The sequence below is a fragment of the Abramis brama genome, assembly GCF_963993115.1.
Source record: "Abramis brama genome assembly, chromosome: 12".
Lineage (NCBI taxonomy): Eukaryota > Metazoa > Chordata > Actinopteri > Cypriniformes > Leuciscidae > Abramis > Abramis brama.
In genome coordinates, this window is record NC_139974.1 from 31,046,005 (window position 1) to 31,073,863 (window position 27,859).

Below are 27,859 nucleotides of genomic sequence, written 5' to 3' on the forward strand. Positions count from 1 at the left end.
AAAAGGTATTTTGTTGAGGAACACTGGCTTTTGTTAAGTCATTTTGTTGGCTTTTATGTCTGAAACAAATTACTCCAAGAAAAGTATTTTTGGGTGTTTTCACTTCAATGTAAATATGGCACTGTTCATGTCTCAAGTGATCCAATTACAAATGATCAGGCAAGATAGTTTATTGTTTATACCTGGTAGTAATATCCATCTCAAGCTAATCTTGCTGTCACTTATGAGAGAGAGAGAGAACAGCAGCAAGTTCAAGACATTTGGGAGGAAGGGTGTGTGCTTAAGTCCCTGCTATCTCTGCTGATTGCCTACTTATTTCAAGCTTGATTAACTTTATTTTATTTCAGTTATTGCTGATGGACTCCCTTCATTTGATGTGACAAGTAATCTCATTAAAATGTCAAGCAACTAAATTGCACTTTACATACTTAAATACATAAATGTGGCCAATGCTTTACTATTGTTTTTATACACCGACTTTTAAATTAGTCAAATATTGACAGTAGGCCTAACGTTAGGCCTACTCTTCCTACAAGGACAATTGAGGGTTTTTTTAACATCCCTGTACGAGCCAAAAAACAAAATACTGGGAAATATTACCTGATTTTATCTTAAGGTCACTGGCCGTTTAATACAATGCACATTACAGGGTTTCACTTTATTTTGATGGTCCCTGTAACACATTCTGTTGACTAAATAACGTTTCACCTACATTTCAACTAACTCTCATTAGTGTTTTAATTGAGTATTAGTAGACTGGTAGGGTTAGGGTTAAAATAAGTCGACACGTAGTTGCAAAGTTACTTAATCAATAGAATGTCTGTTGGAGGACCATCACAATAAAGAGTTCGCAGACAGTCTTACTCAGTTAGTCGACTAGTTACTAATGGTCGACACAATGTTCAAAGGGGACCATAAAAAAAAAGTAAAACCCATTATTGTTTTTAATATCCTTTTGTTTAAAGCCAAGTCGACTTTGAGGTAAAAGGGTCTTACCTCAAAAAACGCGCCATTCCCGTCAGTACCTGTGCACGCGCGGCTGCAGTGAAGCGCGAAAACAGAGCAGAGAAGCTCACACACAAACAGGCAGCCCGCCTAAACTCACGCCAATGGCAGGCAAAATCACGTGGGTCAGTCAAAATAATCATTTTTAATGCAAGTGCAATTTTTCGCATTTTGGGACTTCATGAAATTTATCTAAAGGACATTCAGAATTTAAGTAAATCTTGCAAAAGCTATACACCAACATTTAAAATAAATTGTATCAACAAAAACAGTTTATTCATAATGTTCTGTACAAAGGTATGGACATACAGGAGAACGACACTGAAAAGTCACAATATTAAAGACATTAAACACCACTTGACCGATACATGAAGCTCAAAGTAACAAGAGCTTAAGTTATCAATACACTTAGCCATGTAATTGAACGGAAGCTTAAATGGAAAAAAAGAATTTGTCGGACAAGTTAAAAAATAATCTAAAGAGCATCAACATTGTACCACTGCACTCTGGCCACAATTTACTACACACCTGTATACACTTTTCAGATATTAAGTAATACTTTAAGTATACTTAAACTGCAAGGAAATCCACGAGACACTGGTGGGTGAGATGGGTCATGTCTCACATTCTGATATTGACCAATGATCAACTGACATTTTTCTTAGAAAAATACTCTATTAACATAGTAGAAAATGCCTGGTGGGGAAAGTGTCAATTCTTCCTTTTCCATTACTTAGGGGAGAGTTCTTCACGTGTATAGACAGTTTTTAGAAGAGTTTTGTCTTATGCTGAGAGTGGGGTGGTGTAAAGAGCTGTTTTATCCCTGAACCTCAGTGTCTGCTGCCCCCTCTGGGTCCTCGTCATTGTAGATGTTCTCCGCCTAAATAAATCAAAAGAAATACACATAAATAACTGAACTACAAACACAACTAGAAAGGTTATGCTAACAATCACACAAGCAACTCTTTCCATAATATCCACAATTAAGAGGTGGCATATACTTTGTCAGAGAGAAACACAGGCTACATCGTGACTGAACTGTTTATGTATTGCAGAGGTGCTGATGCTAAACTCAAAGATGAAAGAAATGGGCTTTTAAAGGCCTCACCATCTGCCAGACTTGCATGATGTTGTCCTCAGACACTGAGCAAATCACCCATGGTTCATTTGGATTCCAGGAGAAGTCAGAGATCTTGGCTGTATGGCCTCCATGGATAAACTGAATAAAAAAAAGTTATCAATAATATGTGAATAACATGAACTCAAAGAGCAGTATAATGATAACTAATCAAAATATATACACATTTAAAATAAAAACTGAACCGCATTACTACTCACCAGCAGCTCCGGAGGTCCATCCTCTGCATCTTCTGGCGACTGTTCCTCTCCGATTTTACTGTACAAAAAAACCCCCCAAGGAATTCTTATTAGCAGAGTGAAAAGACCCATATGATAAACATTTCACATTTTAGTGGTAGTCATGAGAAAACGGAAAGTGAGATAACCTACCTGAGATCCCAAACATTGAGTCTCCTGTCTGTTCCACTGGAGGCCAGGATGGTCTCATTATGAGGTGACCACTGAACCTGTGGACACATTTCAAGACTTCATGTTATCACACTCAGTTTTCATCTTTAACAATTCTATCTGCAATGATGACAAAAAGGAAGATGATACCTGGAAGATTTCATCTTTGTGCGACTCAAATGAGTGAAGTTTCAGCTTGAGGTTTCGCAGATCCCACAATGCAACAGTCTGTGAGAGATAAATAAAATCAAAACTTGGAAGTCTAAATAGAGATGCGCATTTAAAGAGTATTCAACAAGTGCAACAGAACCAAATGCTGAATGTAGCTCTCACTTTGTCAGCAGAACCGGTGGCCAGAATGAATTCGCTGTATGGGTTGAAGGACAAACAGTTGACCTCTGCAGTGTGAGCATCTACCGCATGACTGGGTTTGGACGTGTTATTGGACCGTGTGTCCCAGCTAAAGGAAGAGGAAATGGGTTAAAATACTCCTCACATTTAATAACCACAGACTAAACAGTTAAATATCCTTTTAAAATTACATTTTGTGCTAAAAGACATTAAGATTACAGTAACAAACAGGAAGACAAAAAGTACTTACATCATAAGCTTCTGGTCATCTGCAACAGACCCAAAGAGAGACTCGTGCAGCAGGTGCCAGGACACGTCCTCCACTACAGCAGTGTGACCAGTGAAAATGGTCTTGGCGTCCACTATTTTCCCCTCCTTTGGCACTGTGCTGATGTCCCACAGACAGATGGTCTGCAGAGAAACAGAAGAACTCATAGGAGCATGCACAAAAAGCAAGATCCTCTACATCAGGTTACCAACCTTTCTTGTCAGTCATCCCTAATGACCTAAAGCATTTATTTAGAGATTGATTTTTTTTTTCAATTTAATTTAGCATCGGCTAAATTTAGGGTACATTGAGTAATACCTGAACCCCCAACTGTTTGCAAATATACACCATATAATTAAGTCAATGATAGTGAGAGTTTGGGGGGGGGGGGATCGATTCTTAGATGCATCATGATGCGGACGTGGACGATTCTGAATCGAATCACAAATGTCAAACATCGATTTTCTAAATGTTAATTGATAACGTAATATTGACGGAATGCAAAAGGCGCCTGGACAGTCTGTGGCGTGCAGTTGTGCACATAACAGAGACGCATGATGGTTGAGCGAGAAATCTGACCGGCACCCTCTGCATTAAAATCTAGCGTAACGTTGGCTTCTATGAAGTTCAAGGGAAAAAGGACCTGGACAAGAGCCACACTTTATGCAAGTAGGGCTCCAGACTGCGACCAAATGGGCGACAAAAGGTCACACTGGTGCGACCACCACGTTGTCCAATTGATAAGAGCTGCAACTTCTGTTACATACAGGAAACATCAAACGGCAAACGAAACTAAAGTGAAACGAAATCGCGCTATTCGTTTGAGCTGTGCTGAAGCGTTAGAATTCACCGCATAATTCTGTTATAAACCACACGTCAGATCAAACAGCGCTGACATGAAAACCATGACAACCTTAAAGGCTTCCACCCAACTCGGAAAATACAAATTATAATCGCAACATTTATTTCCAAATCACTTCCATTTGTTTAATTAATAAAATATATTGAAAGTAAATTCATTATGGATCATTACAAATACTTTGCTTTAAAAGTACCAAGTAGTCACACAGTGAGAAAAAAGAAAGTCTGTATAGAAAAAAAAGTCGCTTTTCAAAATCGCTTTATCATCGCAGCCCTCTGAATCAAATCGTGAGGTCCCTAGAGATTCCAACCCCTAGTGAGCGTACAAATGTCTTACGTGGTCATCAGAAGCACTTAGCAGACAACCACTCAGGTTGGGATTCCAGGACAGACCATAACCTTCTTTCTGATGGCCCCTCAGACGCAGGTCAGGAGTGCACTCTCCAGAGGGGTCTTCAGGGGCACAAGAGGATAAATAAATAAATAAATAAATTCAATATTGACATCTGATGCCCTCACACAACTCACTCGACAAAAAGCTTAGAGATTAGGAGTAAGAGTTAAGTCTCCCAATATCATGTTTTCCCCAAACATTTTCATTTATTTATTTTTAAAGTCATGAAATTAAGAATTTATTCTTATCTTAGTTTTGGTATTTTTAGTGCTTTGCTATACTTTAGCTGTTAAACAGTTTGCATGGCATCTTCAAACCAATCCCTTTAAAGGGTAACTCTCGCCAAAATTGAACCTAGGCTCTTTTTGTTAATCTACCCGAGTCAAACTTTCGTTTAAAGGCATAATTAGAATGGAAACGCCACTTTTAAGATTGACTGTATATTCGTTTTAGGTCAGAATGCCTTTTGAATGGGAGTGCATGGGGCACTTATATGATAGCATCAAAATCGCTATTTTAAAACACTAAGGCGGCTCCACACAACATAAAACTGTGCTTGAAGTATCACCAGGGGCTCTAAACATGAACTCGAGCATTGACTACAATGTTTGTGTACACAAAGTTTACTAAAAAGAAAGGTTTTGTACGACTCACTTTATCAGTTAGTGTTTCCAGCCGCTGGCATTTTGTCAGTCAAAAATAGTCGATCTCCGAATGCAACGTAACCAGACAAAATGACAAAATGCCGGCGACCGGGAAGAACAACAGCTACTGTGAGTTGTTCAAAACCTTTCTTTTTAGTAAACTTTGTGTACACAAAAAATGTAGTCAGTGCTCAAGTTCATGTGTAGAGCCCCTGGTGATACTTCGAGCACAGTTTTATGTTGTGTGGAGCCTTCTTAGTGTTTTAAAAATAGCGATTTTGATTCTGATTTTGATGCCCCATGCACTCCGATTCAAAGTCATTTTGACCCAAAATGAAAATACGGTCAATCTTAAAAGTGGCGTTTCCATTCTAATTATGCTTTTACACGAAAGTTTGATTCAGGTAGATTAACAAAAAGAGCCTAGGTTCAATTTTGGCGAGAGTTACCCTTTAAAGCATTGCCTCTCAATACATTCAGATGGACGTCTTTGGCATTTGTGTCAGACTGTGCACTGTTTTTCTAAGTTAAAATATGAACAAAATGTTTCTAGCTCATACCAGGTTTGGAGGGGTGTTTGGTGTAGTCAAAGACCAGCACATCACTAGTGGGAGTCTTGGTGGCAATGATGCAGGGGTTCTGTGGCATGTAGCGAGCCCTGTTCACCTCTCCCTCATGATTAATCTTGATTTCAATCTCTATCTTGCCACTCACCGAGCCAAAACCACCAAATTCTACAAACAAACAGAACAAAAATTAGATAACTTGTCATAAGTACATAGGTGGAGATTATGCATTCACAGTTTATGATCTATACATCTTCATATATGATAAGCCACTCACCTCCTTTTTCACTGTCATAATGTGAGGCATCAAACTGGGCATCATCATTGGGCAGCTGGACGCTGGCAATGACCAGGTGATTCTGCTCATCAGAGGTATGTGTGCCGAGAACCAGACGGTGCACACTAAAATCCTTCCCTTCAGGTCTGAGAAACATGACAAGTATGAATGTTATTTACACTGACTTTTATAAAAATGTATACATAATCTCTAGCCACACAATATTCATTATCTGCTATTCTTAAAGCAAAAGAAAAAAATATACTTCAAAGTAGGGCTCCGACAACTAATCAAAATCGATAATGAAGATCATTGACAAGTTTTATTGATTAATAAGCACACAGAAAACATCTGCCAGTCATGTAATTGCCCAGCCATGAATACATTACTATGGACAAAACGCATGTGGAAAACCGAAGAGGATGCAGAGTAAGCTGCTGCAGGAAGTGCTTGACCCAAGTTATCCTAAAAATGAGACCGTGTCATTAAGCACTTCAAACAAAAGCAAAGTTTCAAATAGGTGTGAACCGGAAGTTGCGACCAACTTGAGTAATGTGACGTATTTTCCAAGTGGGGAAGTTCTACCAAAGCAGTCAAACTGACGTCAATGGAGGCAAATAGAGTAAATTTTAATTTCATGGCGACTTTAATGCAGCTTGCTTTGACAGATGCTTGTGCAGTTTAATACGCTTGAGACATTTTCCACAGTGCATAATTTTGTTTTTACTGTTGTATCCTTGTCTGTAAATGTTAGAAAACCATGTGAGTATTTCTATTTTGCATAAAGGCTTGCCCTGACAAAGAGTATCTACGTTAAACTTCAGTGAATGCGCATTAATTATTGTTAGAAAATAAATATAAAGTTTAAACATCTACATGTCACAAAAGTAATTGTATTTTCTGAGAGCTGTAAGCGTAAAGGGCTATTGTAATGGAATAATAAATGTAATTTCAGATGAGTGAATGTTTTCCTCCAACCTCATACCAGTAAATTTAGTCTGTACTTTTGTTATTATTTATTATAATTTTAAATGAGTGATTTTTACTTTAAAATGGTAGGAATCAGTATTTCAGTGTTTAATTGCACATAAATACATTCACTTTATTTGTATTCATTTCACACTGTTTGCAGGACAACATTGAGCAGAATGTAAAAAAATGTGTGGATATCAATTCATTCATTTAAATTTAAATTTCTACTTTTTTCTCCATCCGATTAATCAAGAAATAATCGACAGATTAATCGCTTATCAAAACAATGCCTAGTTTCAGCTCTTTTTTTAAAGCTGATGACAGTAGTTGTGAATGTGTTAACTTACCTGGTGACATCTGGCAACCATTGAGCAGTAAGACTGGGCCACTCCAGAGCGTGAGTCATAACCAGATCGTAAAGAAACGGAGTGTTTTTCTTCCATATTTTATATTCTTCATTTATCACCCTCTCCTCCACCGCGTCATCAAATGCAGCTGTAACAAAAAAAGGGGCGGGAAAACAAGACGAGATCTGTCAAAACGCCTTCAATGCGGCGTGAATATATAAGGTCATAAAGTCGTTAATGTTTTCTACCACAACTGCTGTGTGACAAGTTACTTTACGTATAATCTATTAGCATCACCATTCTAAGATGAAGATGCAATTAATATTGTCCAATTTTATAGACAAACTCTATGGAAAACGACTTAGATTAATAGCATAGCCCTATATTTTGCATTTAGAATCAGTTAGAAGAACAAAAAATATATAATAACTCAAAACAATACTGAAAGCTTCAAGATAAAAAAGCGACGCGGATTTACATACTTCAACTTAAAAACTAAACAAACTAGCCGAAGCTAATTCGGCGCTATTTCACCTAAACTATTAAGCTCTTTAGTTACTTTCCAACATGTTGTTGTTGTTCCCATCACAAAAGAATGGATTTATGCCGAATAACAGTTCATGTGTGCTCATAACATGCTCTAGAGTGAAAACTGTATTGATGTAGCAAAGACTGTGTAGTTATGGCGGGATTCGGCCTGCCCAGAAAACACACCAACAAACACCTCAGCTGCCGCTACCGGCTTCATTTAACCGGTCGCCGCTAAAAGAGAGTCCACCGGATGCACGAAACCATACTAACCTTCTTTATCAGCCATAACGACTCGACAGACAGCTATCACTCGTAAACTGAACCGATAACAAGATACCGGTGTAGTTTCCTCAGGAGTGCAGGATGCTCTTTGTCTCGCGCCGGCGTGCACGTTCGCGCCAACTCGGACAGACACAGCAGAGCACGCGCCACCAATGAGCGGAGAGAAGAAGAGCGGCTTCTTCTGCAGAGGAGGCTGATCGCACACTACAACCATTATACTGCCCTCTGTTGATACCACGCGACAACATGAATATGATTGAATTTTTTTTTTTACAGTATTTGTATACTGTAACAGTGTATTGAGACTTTAAATGGTAATAACAAATGAGCAAAATTGATAATACAATAAATACAATAGTGTTTGCTATAATTTCATTTTTTTACAGTATGCATATTATTTAACAGTATTGATACTCGAATGAGAATAATAATCGAGAATAATGATACAATAATACAAAAAACTTAAGTGAAACAACCCATCAAATTACAGTAATTAAACCATTGAGGGGAAATATGGTTATTCGCCAAAAAAAAAAAAAAGCAAAATCTTATTTGCCCTAAAACTGGCTTGTTTATTTATGCAAATTAAATATTTTTATTTTATTTTTTTATTTACCCAGTTATTGAGGATTACTCAGAATTTTTTTTTTAAAAAGCAATTCATTTTAAGGAAATAAAAATGTCATCATCTGTGAGTTGATTTTAGTTTTCTAATGCATGTGAAGTCTATAAAGTAAATTAATCAAATAATAATCACATTTATAATTCTTCTCTCCATGTTAAAGGGGTGGTTGATTATGATTTAACTTTTCTAACTTTAGTTAGTGTGTAATGTTGCTGTTTGAGCATAAACAACATCTACAAAGTTACAACGTTCAAAGTTCAAAGCAAAGGGAGATATTTTCTTTTAAATACATTTTTAAAGAAAGGCTGGTAGGGACTACACGACATTCCTCCCGGGTTTGTGACATCACGAACCCTAACATTTACATAAACCCTGCCCCCGGGAACATTATCATGACAGAATATGCTAATCAATGACTTGAAGACAACTACACATAAGCTACATAAATTCATCAACTTACCATTCAGAAATGTTGTCACTTCTTCTTTAGTCTCTCCATCTTTGTCTGACTCTAGTTTGAACATAAAAGGCTAAAAAAATGTGAAATTTTCAGTGCATATCTGTGTGAGGTAAAATGACACAAGCTCTTGAAGCTCCGCCCTCTGTGCCGGGAGCAGCAGCTCATTTGCATTTAAAGGGAAACACAAAAACGGCGCGTTTTTGCTCATCCTCAAAAAGTGACATTTTTAACATGCTCTATAAAAATATCTGTGGGGTATTTTGAGCTAAAACTTCACATACACACTCTGGGGACATCAAAGACTTATTTTACATCTTGTGAAAAGGCCATTATACAACCCCTTTAATGCTGAAAACAAATTACTCAATATGTGAGTGAGACAGACAAAGAGAAGTCCTTGACATCATTAGCAGGATTTAGGGAAGTAATTAATGAAGTCCTAATCAATATGCAAGTTTGCAAAGACATTCATGTTTATTCATTTGGCAGATGTTTTTATCCAAAGCGACTTACAAATGAGGAGATAAAGAGAAATCAGACAAATTAAAAGAGACAAATTCTTGAAACAGAGTACATATAAAACACCTTTTATTCATAAAAAGATTCAAAGCAGTCCCATACGACATATACACGTGTCTTTTCAAACAAAACAAAAAATCAATTGCAGGAAACAAATGTGCACAGTACCTGAACGGTATTAATATAAAATCCATGTTAAAGAGTTTGTTATTAAAGGCTGTCTAAATGTAGCTCCCTGCACTCTTTTCCTAGTGCTCAGAAGCTTTTCCCTGGATTGGGCAGTGTATGTGACTTTCTCTCTCTGAACACAAATGTAACGAACATGGAGTCTAAATACGCACTAAAAAAGCTGGTCACAGAGAGTTGACAGTGTAAAACCTATAAAATCTTCAGGATCCTCAAGATTATTAGTCTTCTTCCCCCTCTGACTCAGACTCTGTGGGAGAGAATTAAGAAATAATTCGATTGATTTACATTTCGTATGGCAGAGGTTATTTTTATCTAATATAATGCCTCACCTTCCTCCGCATTCTGAAGCCACTCCACAAATTTCTTCATTTGCTCCAGAAATATGCTTTTTCCTTTGGCAGCATGGGCGTCTTTGTACCATTTCAAAATGGCCTCCTCACTAAGGACATCAGCTATGGATTGAGAATCAGATGCCATATCGTATATTACATGCCAATAATATATAATTGAATCACTGATCAGGTGGGACATGGGTACCTTTATAGAAGAGCACCACTATTTTGGAGAAGGATTTCATGAAGTGGATGTTGTCATAGCAGTACTCCTGAATCTTGAGCAGTAAGACCAGCTCTGATTGGCCCTGAGTACTGAACACAGCCAGGAGAGGTGCATAGTGCTATAGGAAAAACAGTAATGAATATGGAAATATTATATTATCCCACAGCTTTTGCTTTTTTTTTTAATCACAAAATGTAACTATATTATCACCCCCTTTAATGTAGTGGTCAGAAATTAAATGTTTAACAAATAAAATTCATAGAAAAAAAATACATATATAATGTTTGTATATAAAAACAGTGGGTGTCATTCACTAACCATGCGTACACATACATTTGTGAGTGAAATCTGCATACAAATGTTTTCACGAACAAATCATGATTCAATAAATCAACTTTCATTCTAAAATATAATCTCAATTTACGAAAAATATGTATGAACAACTTAATGTGTTCATATGGAGATGGTTTGCATGTGTTTTATGCAAATGATTAACTTTTGCCATGGTTGCTCATTTAAAACAAGGTTAAGAACAAATGCACATATGCACATGTTGTGCTTTTTTGTAAGAAGCTCTCCTGTGCATATTAAATACGAATAATTCACACAGTTATTAGTGAATGAGATCCACTGAATTTCAGACAAAGTGTCTTGAGTAGCTCTACACTACATCAAAAATAAAAATGTCAACTTAAGATGTATGCTATAACCCGCTGCAACAGACTCTTCCAGTGTAGACAGCTTCATTGATTATAACCGAAGCTATTAAGTGGTAAGCATTCAAAAAAAAGTGCAGACATAGTGTAAGAATTAATTCAATAACTAAAAAGATGGAGTATAGCTACAAAACTCACTCGCATTTGAATGATCATTTAATTGCAATGTGTGTATAGATATGAGCATTACATATAACAGTGTGGCATTAGAAAGTCAGTGTTGATACTGTGCCTTCAGGTGTTTGAGGGCCTGCTCGGTGACCAGCTCCTCTTTCTTGTTCCATTCAACATCATTCATGAGGCAAGTCCACAGTAAGCCAATCACAGCCTGCTCCTGAAGATCATTCTTTTTCATTTCCTCTTTCACATACACCACCATCTGTACACAATTCACGACAGAACATACGGAACATTTTAAAGAGGATCTATTATACTTTTTAACATTTAAAAATTTCTTTAGTGTGTGATGTTGCTGTTGAGCATGAAAAAGGTCTGCAAAGCCCCTCCCCCCCAGCTAACGATATTTCTGGGAAACGCACCACAGAGCAATACTGACAGACTGGGAAGAGAGGTGCTGCAACAATGTAAATTATGTGAAAAATAAGGTGTTTTATTGAACAGTAAAGCATGAAAACCTATTCTAGTAGACCCCAAAAACAAAATCAAGACTTTGTAAAAGAGCATAATATGGCCTATTTAAGTTTTTGTACGCCTCTTGATGTCCAATAAATTTCTAGGTCCTGAAGCCAATTCAGTTGAGAAGCTGACTGATCTATAACGTTTAATGTGTGTGAATGGGAGAAGCAGGATGCACCTCTCTGATGGGACACTGTTGAGACAGGCGCTCCTGCAGCTCTTTCTGAAGTTCCTTGCGTGTGCCCAGAGACTGTTGGACGCGCAGGAATTCTGACAGCTCTTTCAATCCTGCATCAGTGAAGTACTTTGAGAAGTGCTCCACATTCTGCTTATTGGCAGGGAAGAGTTCCTGGAGTCAGAGCCGATTACACCATTAGATTAATTACAGGAGGAACCTTTAACTTACTAAGACTCAAGGTGAAGTGTGTCATTATTCCAATGTTAAAATACTTTCTCATTTCCCTGCTTGATTTCAATGGAAGTTGAGGGAAGTGATTGAGAAAACCATTGTTGTTTTTAATATTCTGTTTGATGGCACATAAATGATACACTTCACCAAGCATCAGCACTGTGGTAAACAAAATCTTGAGAGTTTAAACCCACCAAACTTTTTAAAATACTACCGTTTAAAAGTTTGGGGTGAGTGAGATCTTTTGATACAAAATATTTTTATTTTAAATAAATGCTTTAAATGCAAAAACTTTATATTCATCAAAGAATCCTGAAAAAATGTATCAATTTCCACAAAAATATTAAGCAGCACATCTGTGTATTCAACTTTGAGAAGAAGAAGAAATGGTTTCTTGTGCAGCAAATCAGCATGTTAGAAAGATTTCTGAAGGATCATGTGACACTGAAGACTGGAGTAATGGTGCTGAAAATTACAAAAGAGTTATTTTAAACAGTAATAATATTTCAGAATATTACTGTTTACTGTAATTTGGATTAAAGGGGTGGTTGAATATGATTTCACTTTTCTAACTTTAGTTAGTGTGTAATGTTGCTGTCTGAGCATAAACAACATCTGCAAAGTTACAAGGCTCAAAGTTCAAAGCAAAGGGAGATATTTGCTTTTAAAGAAATTGCTTTTAAGGACTACAACAAACGGCTGGTAGGGACTACACAAGCTTCCTCCCGGGTTAGTGACATCACTAACCCTAAAATTTCCATAAACCCCACCCCTGGGAATGCGATTTATAGATTATCAAGACAGAATATGCTAATCAATGACTAGAAGATAACTACACATAAGCTACATAAATTCATCAACTAACCATTCAGAAATGTTGTCTACATGTTGTCACTTCTTCTTGAGTCTCTCCATCTTTCTGACTTCGGTTTGAACATAAAAGGCTAAAAGTTTTTGAAATTTTCAGTGCATGTCTGTGTGAGTGCAAACTCTTGAAGCTCCGCCCCCTGTGCCGGGAGCAGCAGCTCATTTGCATTTAAGGGAACAGACACAAAACGGCACGTTTTTGCTCACCCTCAAAAAGTGACAACTTTAACATGCTATATAAAAATATCTGTGGGGTATTTTGAGCTAAAACTTCACATACACACTCTGGGGACATCAAAGACTTATTTTACATCTTGTGAAAAGGGTATTATACCACCCCTTTAAATAAATACAGCCTTGGGGAGCATAAAACACTTCTAACATTCAAAAAAAATATTACCATCCCCAAAAATTTTAAAGCTAGTGTGTGTGTGTGTTTACTACCTATGATTGAATACCAAAACCTTTGCTTTACAGAAATCTGCATGGATGTGTGTTGTACTGTGTGCATCAAGGTCATGAGTGAGTTTAGAGGTGGCAAGGCACATGTCAGCCAGGTGATGAACATCTCCATGGAAACAATTTATCTGCATAATGGTTCATTATCTCCTCATAATTTTCAGAGGTTAATGAATTCAGAATCAAAACTGATGAGAGAAACAGATGAGCAGCAAGCATCATACCAGGAGTTTCTTATCCAGGTTGGCTTTTCTAAGGGCAGATGTCACAGCATTAGCGTCCTTCTCTGCTATCCAAGCTTTAAACATCTTCACCGCAAAAGAGGCTGATATTCCTACAAACCAGTGTGGGGGGAAAAATGGGGGGGGAAATCAGACTCCATAATACATTTTTTTAAATAGTCACATGAAGATTTTGCTCCTTATGCAAATCAATTCTGAATTCTCTTTAAGAGGAAGACCAAACAAACCTTCTTTGACAAGGTTATCGCTGAAGAGGCTGGTGAGGATAGGTGGCGGCAGTGTGCCGTTGGCCAACAGGACGCCTGTTAGCATGGCTAGTTTGGTCTGCTCGGACTCAGTGAAGGCCTTCAGGAAGAGAAGCAGCTATGTAGGGATAAGAAATATGAATCAAAACATACTGTATATCAGCCTATTTGGCCCGCAGCAATACCATGCATATTAAACTACATTGGCATCATGTTTGTTTGTCCTGCAGTGGTTTATTTTTCACATGCGAGACAACATCCTCTACAGAAACACATTACTGATAATAGTTACCTTTTTGATTTCCTCTTCAAAGGTCTTCTCCAGATATTTGTACCTTCTGATAAGTTTATTAAACACCTGTATATAGACATAATCATCCATCAGTAATAGCAGTTTTTGAAGCATTCATTTAATACATTTTTGTATAATAATAATAATAATAATAATAATAATAATAATATTGAATAAAAATGATAATTATTATAAAATGTTTTATGTATGCATGTATTACTGTGTAAATTAATATTTTATGTAAAACTATTATTGCTGTGGTATTTGATATTATATTGTATTTTTGACATTTTATATACTATCATCATTATTATTATCAACAACAAATTTAAAAATATTTATGTGAAATTGTATATATATATATATATATATATATATATATATATATATATATATATATATATATATATATATATATATATATATATATATATATATATATATATAATTATTATTATTGTTGTTGTATTTAAATATTATTATTATTATTATTATTATTATTAACAACAATTAAATTACAAAATATATTTATGTAAAATTATAATTATATATAAATATTGTAAATTATTATTAATATTATTATTATTATTATTATTATTATAATATACAATTTATATACATGTATAACATAATATTCACAATAAAAATGATTATTAATATGTTTTATTGTTGTATTTTGATATGTTATGTATTTTATGTTTTATATAATAATAATAACAATAATAATAATAATAATAATTAAATTACATTAAATTAATCATTTATTTAAATTGATTAACATCCCTACCCTATACTTCTACCAAAATTAAATTTGATTCCTCATGATATGACCCCGTCGCGGATGAAAACGCTGGAAACAAGAACACACTTTCAAGCTCACAGTGGTAGATGACGGAGAGACATTGTAATCCAAGGGATTATAATGAAATGACAGTATAAATGGTATACTGGTTTTACCAAGGGGATTTGGGGACTAAGTACATCTAATGCAATTTTGAAACAGGATTCCCCGCCTCCCTGCCACCTTGGTATCGGCTGCTCATTTTTCATATACAAAAATGGAAAAAAGCATCTCACTGAACACAGTAAAGAGGGGTGTTCACCTGAGCATAGCTGCGAACAGCAGTGTGGTTTTCCTCCGCCTTGAACACACAGTGCTCAGTCACCTTGGTCTTGTCCACATCGTCAATGCGCGTTCCCCCGGGAGCTGAGACAGGGAAAGTGATGTTACAGGTTAATGCTGGAAATCACTTTGAGAACACAGCGCAGTACATTGTTAACCCCTACTGAGAAAATGTCACTGCCTACTGCACACTTATAATTGAAAAGAATTGCTAGAATGCATGATTCATCCTGTATCATGTGCAACAATTGCAATGTTTACAGTTTTGTTCGTTATGTATAATGTACATTATACAGTACAGTTTTATTTATAGAGGGAGTGATGTAGTGTAGATTGAGTTCAGCATTAGCCGCTGTAGTACAGAGTGGATGCATTTCAAAATAATTTAATCAAATTAGGAAAGAAATTTAATCACAACATTGCTTCCACTCCAAAATAGAACATGGTTTTTCAATGTGCTCTGCACACAAAATGCGTCCTTTCTTGCGAATGCAATGTTATCTGAAAAACGCAAAAGTATTAACCCGGACACCTGTGGATTAGACCATAAGGCATTGCACACAAAACAAAGGACGCAATGCCTTATGGTCTAATCCACAGGTGTCCGGGTTAAAACCACAAACTAGTTAACTTCAGATCCCCTTGAGAGATTTGCTACGGATTACAGTGTTGATCCACTGATCCATTGATTGGTCAATGTATTACTTCCCATCTAACCATATTAAAAAGTACACTACAACCGGCTCTTGTCTGGAGCAACAAACGAGACTGGTAGAAAAAACGTATTGTTTTGCGTTCGCTCGCAAAACTTTGGCGTTTTTCAGAGAACATTGCATTAGCAAGAAAGGACGCAAAAGGAAAAAAATATATATTTCAGTGTTTTTGCAAGCCAATACAAAGTTTCTTTGGAGAAGGCAAACGTTTTGCGAGCGAACGTAAAGGCATTGAAATATAATTTTTCAGATCACCAGTTCTATTTGCAAAAGCACTGCTGTTGAGAAACTCCGCAAATGTGAGAAGTGTCAGGGTAAGGCAAAGTTTTGAAAAATAAATATAGTTTTTATGTGTCCCTTTAGGAGTTCTGTACTTAGGCAGAAGGGATAAATATTCAAAATATTTTTTAAATCAAATCAAAGTACTTTTTTTTTTTATGAAGTTTTTCCTCCTGTTATTATTTTAAATAATAACAGTTATTCCTGTTATTCCACCAAATTACTATGCAAGAACATTTTCAAAAGAACATATTTTACTTGCATAATGAGACATTTTTGAGTGGACAGGACATTCCAAAAAAAAAAATTTGTTGGGAATTATTTTCATTCATCAGGAAATGACTGGATTATGTTAAAATGTCTTTAGGATAAAGGTTTAAGAAAAAAAGACTTATTGGCATTAACCATATAGGAAAATCAGTTTCAGAGGCAGATGATGTGCAAAAATGACCTGTTGTTCATGATAACACCAGCATTAAGAAAGTAAAAGTAAATTTTCATGTCAACTTGATAGTACAATTATCACACATGCATAATATATCCCACTCTATTTTCACAGAGTTCGGGGAAATCAGTCTTTGTTAAGGACTTATAAGGGCAAAGGTGATGTGTAACAGGAAGTCTAGTGATACGTAACAGAGGATTTGGCCTTAATCTCTGTTTTAACAGAGTTAAAGGCAGCCTTCTGCTCATCAGGGCTCTATACCGTAGATGGAATAATCTGACTTCTGACTGGATGCTTGACCAGGCTGCTCTCCATCCTCTCTCGTGTGCCCTCACTGTTCTGTACGCTTTATATAGAGCCAGAGTAAACCTTTTACCTGTAATTGGGTTGACAGAGACAGTCCCTTCCTGGAGACATCCATGTCAGTGCCTGAAACTGAACTAATTCTATACAGACCGAACAGAATGTATGTAGTGTTTGAGAGGAAGAATGTAAACTCACTGAATGGAAGCTCTTCTCGCACAGAGGATTCCCCTGTATAGCAGGGTTATTAAAGTTACCCGAAACTAACACTAAATCCATCAAATGGAAAAAAAATTGTTGCTATAAATAAAATAAACATTTAACTGAAATAAAATAGTTTTTCTTATAAGAAAATTTGTAGTGTTTATTGACCTTGGATGCACATAAACCTATTGTAGGAGACCTGCAAAATTAAGAACCTCTAAAACGGCATAATAGGGGCACTTTAAAGTTAAATTGCTATAATCTAATTACGTGCTGTGTGAACTGCCAGCATATGTGCTTCACAAACCCTTTACATGCATACAATTATAACACATTCAACCTCGAAAAAATCCTATAATATGCCTTCATGCTGTTCTCTACACAGTCTTCCCATATCTGCTCGAACCAAACTCAACACTCTGCTTCTGTCCCACAGAGAAGCCGCCCACTCACTCTCTCAGCCTGCTTATGTGCAAAAGATCTGAAGATTTCCACCCGGCTGTGACAGCTCCTAGGAGACAACTAAGACAGGGTAAAATTCTGTTGTGTATTCCCTGCTGTCCTCATCTTTAACCATCAATGGGATTTGTACGTTGATGGGCTGGAGGTGCTTCATTATAAACACTTTGATCCAAAGATGTGCTGCGAGTGAGCTAATGACCTCTTATTCTGTTAATCTGCTAAAGACGGTAGTGTCTTTGTATGTAATTTATACGTGACGCAAAAGTTATGTCAGCAAGTGATTCATGTCACACTATGAGTGCCATTTTGCCTTATGACAAATGAATCCCGAAAAATTTCTCAAAATGCATATTTACATGCAAAATTGCATACACAATAAAAAAACAAAAACAAAAATGGGATGATGGGTCCGACAACAACAATGTGTATATGGGACAACAACAACAACAGGCTAACATGTTCTCAGGATCTGAATGCTAAGTAATGAGCTTCCAAAATCAGAGACTTGGTGTAACAGGTGTCGAAGTACACTGTAGAATTTTATCATAAGGATGTTTCCATGGGCCCTGGGACAGAGACATTAAAGAGTAAGAGTAGTAAGACCACTGGAAGAAAAATTAATAGAAAAAAAATCCTAAAGCTCAATATGACGCTTTTAAAATGGATCCTATATTTCAGTATAAAGAGCCTTTTGCCTTTTTGTTGAGTTTAAAGTTAAGATATTTTTTTCCGTATTGCAGTGGTGTAGTAGCCTGGTAATACCAAACTCTGCTACTTCGCTTTGCTTCGTAGACAGAGTCTGGCATATCATAATTGAAAAGCGTTTTCTTTCTCGCGGGGGGGGGGCGCTTGTCTGAAGTTTAAAATCATTGGTTACCCGTAAGCCAATCACATAACGTTTGGTTATTGACGTGTGTTATGCGCATGCTCAGCCGCATCTAACTTCCACTGTAAACACATGTATGATGCGAAAACAAAACCATCGAGCGAAATACCGGAGTGAACATGGCTGTGAACGACTTTTGCAGATTATGTGAAGTAAATCTACGCATCCACGGTACAATCAGCGTCTACGTCACAGCTCTCAGCCCGCCCTCTGTTCGTTGATTGGCCGGCTGTTTTCAGGCCGGAGGAAAACGGAAAGCTATGACGCTGTCTCAGACTGAGTACAGAAGCAAAATGAAATTGAGCGGAAGTACGAAGTCTGACGTAGTCAGGCTAGTGGTGTAGTGCTCAAGACCAGACAAGTCTGAGTCCAAGACCTTATTCTGTTTTTTGACTAGTTAAGACTAGCTCATTCAAGTCAGAGTCCAAATGCTCCTAAAAAATTTAGTCTTGTCCGGTCTCAAGTACTACAACATTGCCATATTGTGATACATCCGAGTGAAACAGAGTATCGAAAAGGAAAACAAATGTAGGGCTGGGGACTTGCATTTCACCTTAAGATCAAGTGATGACATTTTGATCACATCTTTTTTTAAATTAAATATACGCAAAGATGAGTTGTTCACAATAAGATCAATACTGCATTTAGGTGAACACATAGGGTGAATTTTCATTTCATGCCAACTTTAAATACTCAGAAGCGCATAAGCTGGACCAGCCAGAAAAACCAAAACGTTCTTTAGCATTTGAACTAAAGAAACAAAAAAAATACAATACCATTACTGTTACATTTTATTGCCAGTTTGAAATATCACTGAAACGTAATCATGGCAGTTTAGGAGATTATTAAATGCATCTCTGTACGAAGATGGTATACTTAAAGGAGCCATATGTAAGATTGTGGCCAAAACTGGTACTGCAATCACTTTCAAATTACTGTAGAGCGGTGTATCCCCTCCCCCTCCCCCCTGACTCGAGGTTGCCAGATAGGCTGCAGGATCCAGCACGAACGTTTGTAGCTGCAGCTGTGGTAACTAGAGCTGAGCTGGCAATCCGGATGCCGAAACACAACTGACTTCGTGATTGGTAGATAGGTGGAGGGTGGCGCTTCAGGCCAAAACACAACATGACATCATCAACATCAGTTGAGGGCTGCAACTTCACTTTTTAAATGACAGTATCCTGGCCGGACTACTGTTGTCAGTGATACAAGTATTTGAAATGAACATGATTTCTTAATGTCTAGTGACATATCAGGGCCATTTTATGATTAATTGAAATACATTTCTTACATACAGCTCTTTTAAAATCATCTATAATGGGGTATCACCAAAGTCATGACCCTAAAATTGGATCTACAAAACAATATCTATGCAGTATTAAAGTCAGCACGAAACAGAACTGATAAGTGATAATTGCAGTGATAACTGAAAAGTGATTTTTAAAAGCTGAAAGTGATAATTGCAGTGATAACTGAAAAGTGTTTTTTCTTCCCTATTGTAACGTATAGCTGAGTGAAACGGCTTCTCAAAGAAGAAAAAAAATGTAGCGCGGGGCTTGAATTTGATTGGATCGTTAGATGGTTGTGGTTTGCTATTACTGTGATGTCATGTGAGTGACAAACATTTGGACCTTCTCACCAAGCATGCTCCCAGCGATGAGGATGTCAAACAGGGTGTCGGCATAGCGACGGTAGTCTAGTCTTGACCCATTGACATCCAGAAACTTGGCTACAGCATCAAGATCACCACCTGCTTCGTTGAGGCCTTGAACAATTGTGTCTCGGAAAACCGTAGGCTCAAACTTCTCCTTTTCATCTGGAAGAGAGAAAACACAAGAAAGCCAGGGTTACCACAATAGAGATTCAGGATACACAGTAGCCCCTTATAGATATAGAATATAATGATGTAATTGATTTTGAGTTGATCCTTCATTTGTATTCATCTGTAAAGAACACTTGAAAACAAAGCAGGGGGTCACACACAAAAATATGCAAGCCGCACTCATACCTTAACTTATGTAAATGAGTTCCCTTGCCTCGCTGCTGGCTAGAGATTCTGATTATAGCACACGCTAAAGAACATGTTGAGTGTCTTCCTGTGAGATCTCACATTTGAAGAGCCAGTCACACCTACAACGCAAGCCAGTGAAGCATAACACTAAGGCCCTGTTGAAAACGCCCTCACATTTGTCAGTCAAAAGCTATTAAGTAACGTTCCTAAGCTGTCCGCAATTTCTAACGGTGTTCACCTTTCACTCAAATAATACACCTACATGGAAGATTCAGTTTAGAATTGTATAGCAAATACTGTACAATTTCTTTCTATGTTAAATAATTAAGTGTGAATTAAATTTTTAATTTAAGATCTAAAACTTGACCAATTTTGTTTAACCATACACTACCATTCAAAAGTTTGGGGTCAGTAAAATTTTTTTTTAACCTAATACTTCTATTCAGCATGGATGCATTGTAATTATTAAAAGTGGCGGTAAGGGAATTTACAACGTTACAAAATATTTATATTTCAAATTAATGTTGTTATTATTCAAAGAATCCTGAATGCACTCGTTGTATGTGCGTAGTAGAGGTCTGCATTCCCGCGGCTGTCCCGCGGAACCCGCAGGACCCGACCAGATATGTTGCGCCGCGGGATTAAATTTCCGACTAAAAAACGGTAGCGGTCGGTTACTCTGGTGTAATTTGAACGGGAGCGGTCGGTCATTCAATATCACGTTCCCAACGCCGACGTTCTTTAAGAACAGCATATCTTTGCTTTACCTAATCTTAATCTTATCGACCACCCGGTATAGGCTACAGTCTGCCCTACATATTGTTCGGTTAAGGCCTACATATTTTGCTTAATGACATGTCATATTTTCTTTCTTTCTCTGACACTTTTCCTGTGTTGACAGCAAAATGTTACGAATTTTGATAATAGGCTACGAATAAAAATAATAGCCTACACTTCATTTTTTTTTCGCTGCGACATTTTTTCCCCTACTGTCTGCAGCAAAATGTTAAATTTTGTATATTGACGAATAAAAAAAAAAAAAAAAAAAATTGTGCAGACTACATTTTTATTTTCTCTGTGAAAATGTAGGCCTACATGTGAAATTCTGGGAGATCTATATTAAGCGGGATGGTCGGGTCGGGAAGAAAATTATTCTAAGCAGACAGCGGGTGAACAAATAGTGTATATATAGCGGGAACGGGTGGGTGCGGGATATAACCCCAGCAGGAGCGGGCGGGAGCGGGACTTAAAAAACAGTCCCGCGCAGACCTCTAGTGCGTAGCTTACATATGATGGTATTTTGACCAGCTGAGAACTTGTGAAGAGCTTATAAAATGTGTGAAGGAGTCAGAACAGCGGCAGGAATCCCTCGTTCTCACACTGCTGCGAGGAGATGCGGTTCTGATGCATGTAACGAACTGTGATGGCAACATCAAGACTATGAAAAAACCGGTATGACCAGCTTTTCAGGGGTCTCAGTCCACTTGTTTGGTGCGCACCAGGGTTCGGATGGCAGGGTTCGCACTTATTCAAATGAACCGAACTAACAGAGCAATTTTTTGACTAGCAGAGTTTTCGTTTTAATCGAATCAAATATGGCAAGTGCGAACACACTTAGAGGACTCAAGTGTGAAAATACCCTAAAATAGCAAAATGAGTCATGACAGGGTCTGCACTGTTCTCAGTACTATTGTATGAGGCACGAAGTACACAGTAGAACACAAACAAGCTATTAATGGAACATGAATTGAGACCCTGCATTGCTGAGCGAGCGTCTGCAACATGTGTGCTCATTTCTACAGGGCCTCCTTCCCTTCCCTTCCCTTTACCTCAGTACAGATAAAATGTTGTCTGGATAATTTGACAAAAAAATTCTGCATTATACATTTTTAAGGCCAGTCAAGTAGTTTATTGAGGGTTGATTTGTAAAGGACTACACGTCTGCGCACTGTATATATTCAAACGTACATACCTTTGGACTGAACATATAGTGCGCATGTGCGTGACGTCTGCGTTTTCGCGGGTTTGCACAGAGATAACGGATAATCGGTTGCACCGTCGAACATATTTCAGGGAGTGCGTCCTCGAGGCACCAGGCACTGTTTTATGCGGATGGGCGGCCGGAGAGCGTTAAGGGTTTTCCTGTTAGAACGGTGTTGTGTTAGCGGCCCCTAAGTTAATAACTAATGATCTTCGCTTTATCCTAGAGCTGTTTTAAAGCCTAAACAATCGGTTACGGTAATTTCCTATTATCACTGTAAAGCTGCTTTGAAACAATCCATATTGTTAAAAGCGCTATATAAATGAAGGTGACTTCACTTGACTACAGTGTGTGTGTGTGTGTGTTTCTGTATGTGTACAAATATTAAAAGCAATCATTGTACACTTGCACCACAGACTTTCATTGTAAGCGCATAACTGTCAACATGTTTTTCTTTGTTATTATAAAAATTTATGATTTTCTGTAACCTGGATGCCAGCCGAACTTAGTCCCGCCCACAAAATTTTTAGGTCGGGAAGTTCGGTCTGGACTCCATCCGTTGAGGAGCTATTATGCCCGAACAAAAATTGTTCGGACCAATCAAATTGTCAGGGCGGGCTTTATACGATGATGGACAGATGAGCAATGTAATCATCTACATCACCAACGAGCGCTTGGGTTGAATTCGTTATGACTGCCGCTGGAGAATTGAGATTTCACGAGTTCACACTTACAAATAAGTCAGATAGAATAAATGCATATTTGACGTGCTGTCCAAGGAGAGGCTCCGGGCTCGGTATTCGGCCCGAACCCAAAGTACTCCCCCCGTATTCCAGGCTGTGGAAGAACAAGCCGAGAGTGAGTGGAGGGATGCTGAAAACTGTCAAGGAATGTTAGGTGAGTTGACAGAGTGAATATATGTTTCCTCTCATGCTGATAGGGTAGACATTGTGTTTGATGACAAGTTGATTGGATTGATTATATGAACGTGCTCCTGCCGAACTTTGTTTATGAAACATTATGTGTAGATTCCGACATCACATCTGTTATAGAAGATATCGACAGCGCATCATTTTTTAAAGAGGAACAGAGAACTGCGATCAAGGCATTTGTCGATCGGAAACATGAATGAAAACTTACTCCGTTGCTCTGATTGGTTGTAGGTCTATCCAATTGAGTGCAGAGGCATTTTCCTTCCCGATTCGGTTAAAACACGCCCCATAATCAAAGCTCAATGGAGCAGTATCAGACTCATATTCTGACTAGAATCTGAGTATGACGACGTCAGGCTAGATTCTCTGTGGTAATCAACATCATGCCACATGTATTTGACCTGGAATTTTTAAATAAACTTTTAAGAGGTAGAATGTGAAATATTGGGATAAAAAATGACTCACCCCTTTTCCGGGTCTTAAACCGCTGGCCTGTAAGCACTGGCTTCTGTTGCTTACCGGTATTCATAAAAGTCCTTCAAAAACAGGAAGACAAAAAAACATTCAAATCAGCAACAAAAACATAGATGACCCATTCTTTGTGATATGATAGATCCATTATTGAAAAAGCCAGATGCCCCACAAAACAAAACAATGAAACAACTCCTGAAGCATCTTCCTACACTACACACTCCCATCATCACACACCTTGTTTATATAGTGCACTGTACTAGGTGGAAAAAAGCTAGCGATCCAAAGCCTCTCCAGTGCGCAGCGAGTGCTCCAGCAGAAAGCAAGTGCACCAGCAACAAGCCTTTCGCTGCCCTGTTCTAAATATAGAGGGGCTCATCCCCGACAGTGTAAACTTCAGTCACCCAAGCCTGGGACACGTGTCGTATTACAGCAAGGACATGTCTGATCACCGCTTACAGTCCTGTGTTTGTGTGTGTACACAAGCAAACTCACAAAGTATACACATGTGCAAACATATACATAAACAAAAATCATCATTTTCCATTAGCTGACTCAACAACCTATTGACACTCAAACTCTGCAGATCTACAAAACAATGTGGGGTAAATAAAGGCGCTTGTTATTAGCTCTGAATTACCAGTGCATTACCAGCAAAAAATAAAAATAATAATAATAATAATTCCTTGATGTTATCATCCAGTTATGACATTTTAATTAAACATTTGAATAATTTGTCTAAATAAACCATATGCATGGATGAATTGTTCACAAGATCTATGTCTTGCATTTTTTTTTGGATGTATTGAACATTGTTATTGCAAATTCTGCTGATATGAGTATTTCACCATGGTATAGTTGTTACCAAGGTAGTGAAGGTCAAGGTACCAAGGTCTGAATTGCGAGAATGATTTGTGATGGTCTTAGAAACATTAGTTACATTGGATATAATATATAATATAAAACTGATTTATAACCTAATTAATATTAGTTAAATACATCCTATTGTAAACATATATTAAGAGTAATAAGGTTTCATTTTGCTATTCTGTTTTAAAAAAAAAAAAGATCTACTTTAAATAAACTACCATTCAAAAGTTTGGGGTAAGTAATATTTTTTTGGAAGAAATTAATACTTATTCAGCAAGGATGCATTCAATTGATTACAGGTGTCAGTAAAGACACTACAAATGTTACAATATTTTTAAAATTAATGCGGTTCATTTGAACTTTCTATTCATCAAAGAATCCTGAATTAAAATGCATCACATTTCCACAAAAATATTAAGCAGCACAACTGTTTTCAACATTGATAATAAGATATGTTTCTTGAGCACCAAATCAGCATGTTAAATAAATATAAAAATAAATGCAGCCTTTACCGACCCTAAACTTTTGAATGGTAGTGTAAATGTATTACCGCCTTACACATTTAATAAAAAATAAAAATAAAAGCATCTAGAGGTAAGTTAATGCTTCGGAACCAAATGTGTATTTTATAATCAAACATTTAAATAATATATTTTGTAGATATGAAAGGTTGTGCCAAATTAAACAGAAATAAATGTTTCTCTCATTATACTACATAAAGAATACCCTTGATTTGTCCTCAAAGCTGCAGCTGCATGAACTCACAGTGAATTTTCATTGAAATCCGACAATTTTCTCATCCTCAATTTTAAACAGCATTGTGCACCATGGCTCATTGTTTTTCTAACATTGAGTCCATTCACGCAGCACTGAACAATATGTACTAATCAAGTGCAAGTCCCGTGTGATTTATAAATGATATCAACAACCACGCTCACCAGGGATGAGCCCACAAAGGGGATGATTTAGCTGATTGTCACCCATCCAAACTTAATCCATTACAACAGACAACGCAGTAAACTGCACCTAGATCAGCTCAAGAAACTCCACCCTGGACCAGTTAGTACTGGTGTCAATGGAAAACTAGAAACACAGTGAGAAACTCTGGAGAGGAAGAGTCTGAGTCAGAGTCTGGTCTTTGATGTTTTCTGTTATTTCACTAGCTTTCTATATGTGACATTCCTATAAAACAAATTAAAGTAGGGACAAATATCCCATTGCACCTGGCGACCACAAAAAGATGTTCATGCAGACTTGTGTGTTGACATATAGCTGAATGTTTATGTTTCATTCCATGACACACACGCTTTAGTTAGTGTCGCCGGTCCCAATTTATAAGTGCTCCAGTGCCAAGAATAACACAGGCTATGACATTCCTGGAAGAGAATGCAACCTGGTTTTAAAGTTGGAATGAGGTGCTAGGACAAAGCACAGGGCCGAAGCTTTGATAGGATATAAATATTATATACTGTGTATATATATATATATATATATATATGGACAACTGAGATCAACAATCAGAGTAAAGTATTCCAGAAAGCTGTTATATAGGCAGTGTTGTGGAGTAACTAGTTACATGTAAAGGTGTCATGTAATTTAATTATAAGATAAATGTAACTGTAATCCGTTACAATTACTGAGAAAAAATGTATAATTAATTAAATAACAGTTGCTTATAAATATGTTAACGATTACAAAGGGGATTACATCTGATTATTTTCTGTAAAAAGCTAGGATATGTTGAATGAAATTAATTTGCTTCTTTGCCATTTAAAGGCTGTATATAGCAATGCTATTCTGATGATTTTGATTGGTTCTCTTGTTTAAATTTGCAGCGCACCATGTCTGCCAAGGACACATGCTTATTCGATAACTGTTTTATTTCCTATTTGGGCTTATGTGTATGCTTTATTTTTTTTAAGAGTGACTGTTTATTCCAAGGCATTGTTAGATGCCAGTGTTTCCTGTCATTGCTATGCAAAGATAAATAATAAAAAAAAAACAGTATCATAGCTATTAAACAATTTCTTGCTGTGATTTTAAATCTGTATTTAACCTCAGAATGATCTCAAAGTAAAAATAGGTGCTAAAGTCTGATTGTGTGGTGGCTGTGCTTTTAAATTTAATTATTATAATCTAAATTCAAGTGATGAAGGATCTTGAAAGTCTGACAGTAATCAGTGTTGAGTACTACTGTAAAGTAACCCTGCCTGGTTTAAATGTTTGGAAATGATTAACAAGTTGAAAACATTCATTAGAAATTTAGAAAAGTAATCAAAAAGTAATCAAATGTAATCAGTTACATTACTTTAATAAAGTAATTGAAATAGTTACACTACTTATTTAACTTACTAAATTACATTTTAAATAGGGTAACTTGTAATCTGTAACCCATGACATTTCCAAAGTAACCTTCCCAACACTGTATATAAGCTATAATTAATTACTTTATTATAATTATTATAAAGTGGGTAACCTCTTCAAAATATAGATCACTGTCTGAGACGGAGACAGTGGCAGAAATCATTTTTAGACATGTTTGATGCACTGAAATGACAGAAGAGTTTTGTTGTGCGCTCGTGTCAAGCACAATATAATTAGGTCAAGCTGTCGACTTCTGATTTAATGCACTTGTTTCACTGCTGGTACATGCATCACGTACAGTTCTAAATATTTACCAACATCCTCGGATTATACAGGCAAGTGCTTTAAAAACCAAAGCTCAGAAGCTTGCTGCTCAGACGAAGCTCGGGAGAATGAGGCACGAATCAGACTTGTTCTCATATTTAGGCTAATTGTAACATGTTGCATTTTGACATTCCATCATGTGATTGCACTTACCTGTCTGTGATTCTGCCTGGTGTGGTGATGATGATGTCGAGTCGAGCACAGCTTCACGCAGTATCTCACGCGATAGTTTGAGCAAGCAAGTTAAGT

General features: G+C 37.0%; 2 protein-coding genes across 3 annotated transcripts; both read right to left on the reverse strand.

The window, feature by feature from the left end:
* Positions 1 to 1,259: 1,259 nt before the first annotated feature.
* On the reverse strand, positions 1,260 to 8,204 carry rbbp4 (retinoblastoma binding protein 4). The gene is made up of 12 exons (XM_084130076.1): positions 8,014 to 8,204; positions 7,213 to 7,360; positions 5,894 to 6,039; positions 5,611 to 5,784; positions 4,350 to 4,465; positions 3,134 to 3,294; positions 2,866 to 2,992; positions 2,683 to 2,760; positions 2,515 to 2,591; positions 2,344 to 2,401; positions 2,114 to 2,224; positions 1,260 to 1,885 (listed from the first exon to the last, which is right to left on the reverse strand). Exons 1-12 carry the CDS (start codon positions 8,027 to 8,029, stop codon positions 1,823 to 1,825), a joined length of 1,275 nt encoding a protein of 424 aa, XP_083986202.1. The 5' UTR covers positions 8,030 to 8,204; the 3' UTR covers positions 1,260 to 1,822.
* A 1,477-nt stretch (positions 8,205 to 9,681) lies between these two features.
* bzw2 (basic leucine zipper and W2 domains 2) lies at positions 9,682 to 27,852 on the reverse strand. Of its 2 annotated transcripts, none has more exons than XM_084130326.1 (12): positions 27,764 to 27,852; positions 24,047 to 24,117; positions 20,297 to 20,473; positions 15,346 to 15,449; positions 14,243 to 14,308; positions 13,933 to 14,068; positions 13,688 to 13,797; positions 11,907 to 12,077; positions 11,325 to 11,471; positions 10,356 to 10,494; positions 10,148 to 10,270; positions 9,682 to 10,065 (listed from the first exon to the last, which is right to left on the reverse strand). In XM_084130326.1, the coding sequence occupies exons 2-12, from the start codon at positions 24,108 to 24,110 to the stop codon at positions 10,037 to 10,039; spliced, it is 1,266 nt and encodes a 421-aa protein (XP_083986452.1). In that variant the 5' UTR covers positions 24,111 to 24,117; positions 27,764 to 27,852; the 3' UTR covers positions 9,682 to 10,036. The 2 variants fall into 2 exon arrangements, with proteins under 2 accessions (XP_083986452.1, XP_083986453.1); XM_084130327.1 differs by lacking the exon at positions 27,764 to 27,852 and adding an exon at positions 24,290 to 24,413.
* Between the last annotated feature and the right edge of the window lie 7 nt (positions 27,853 to 27,859).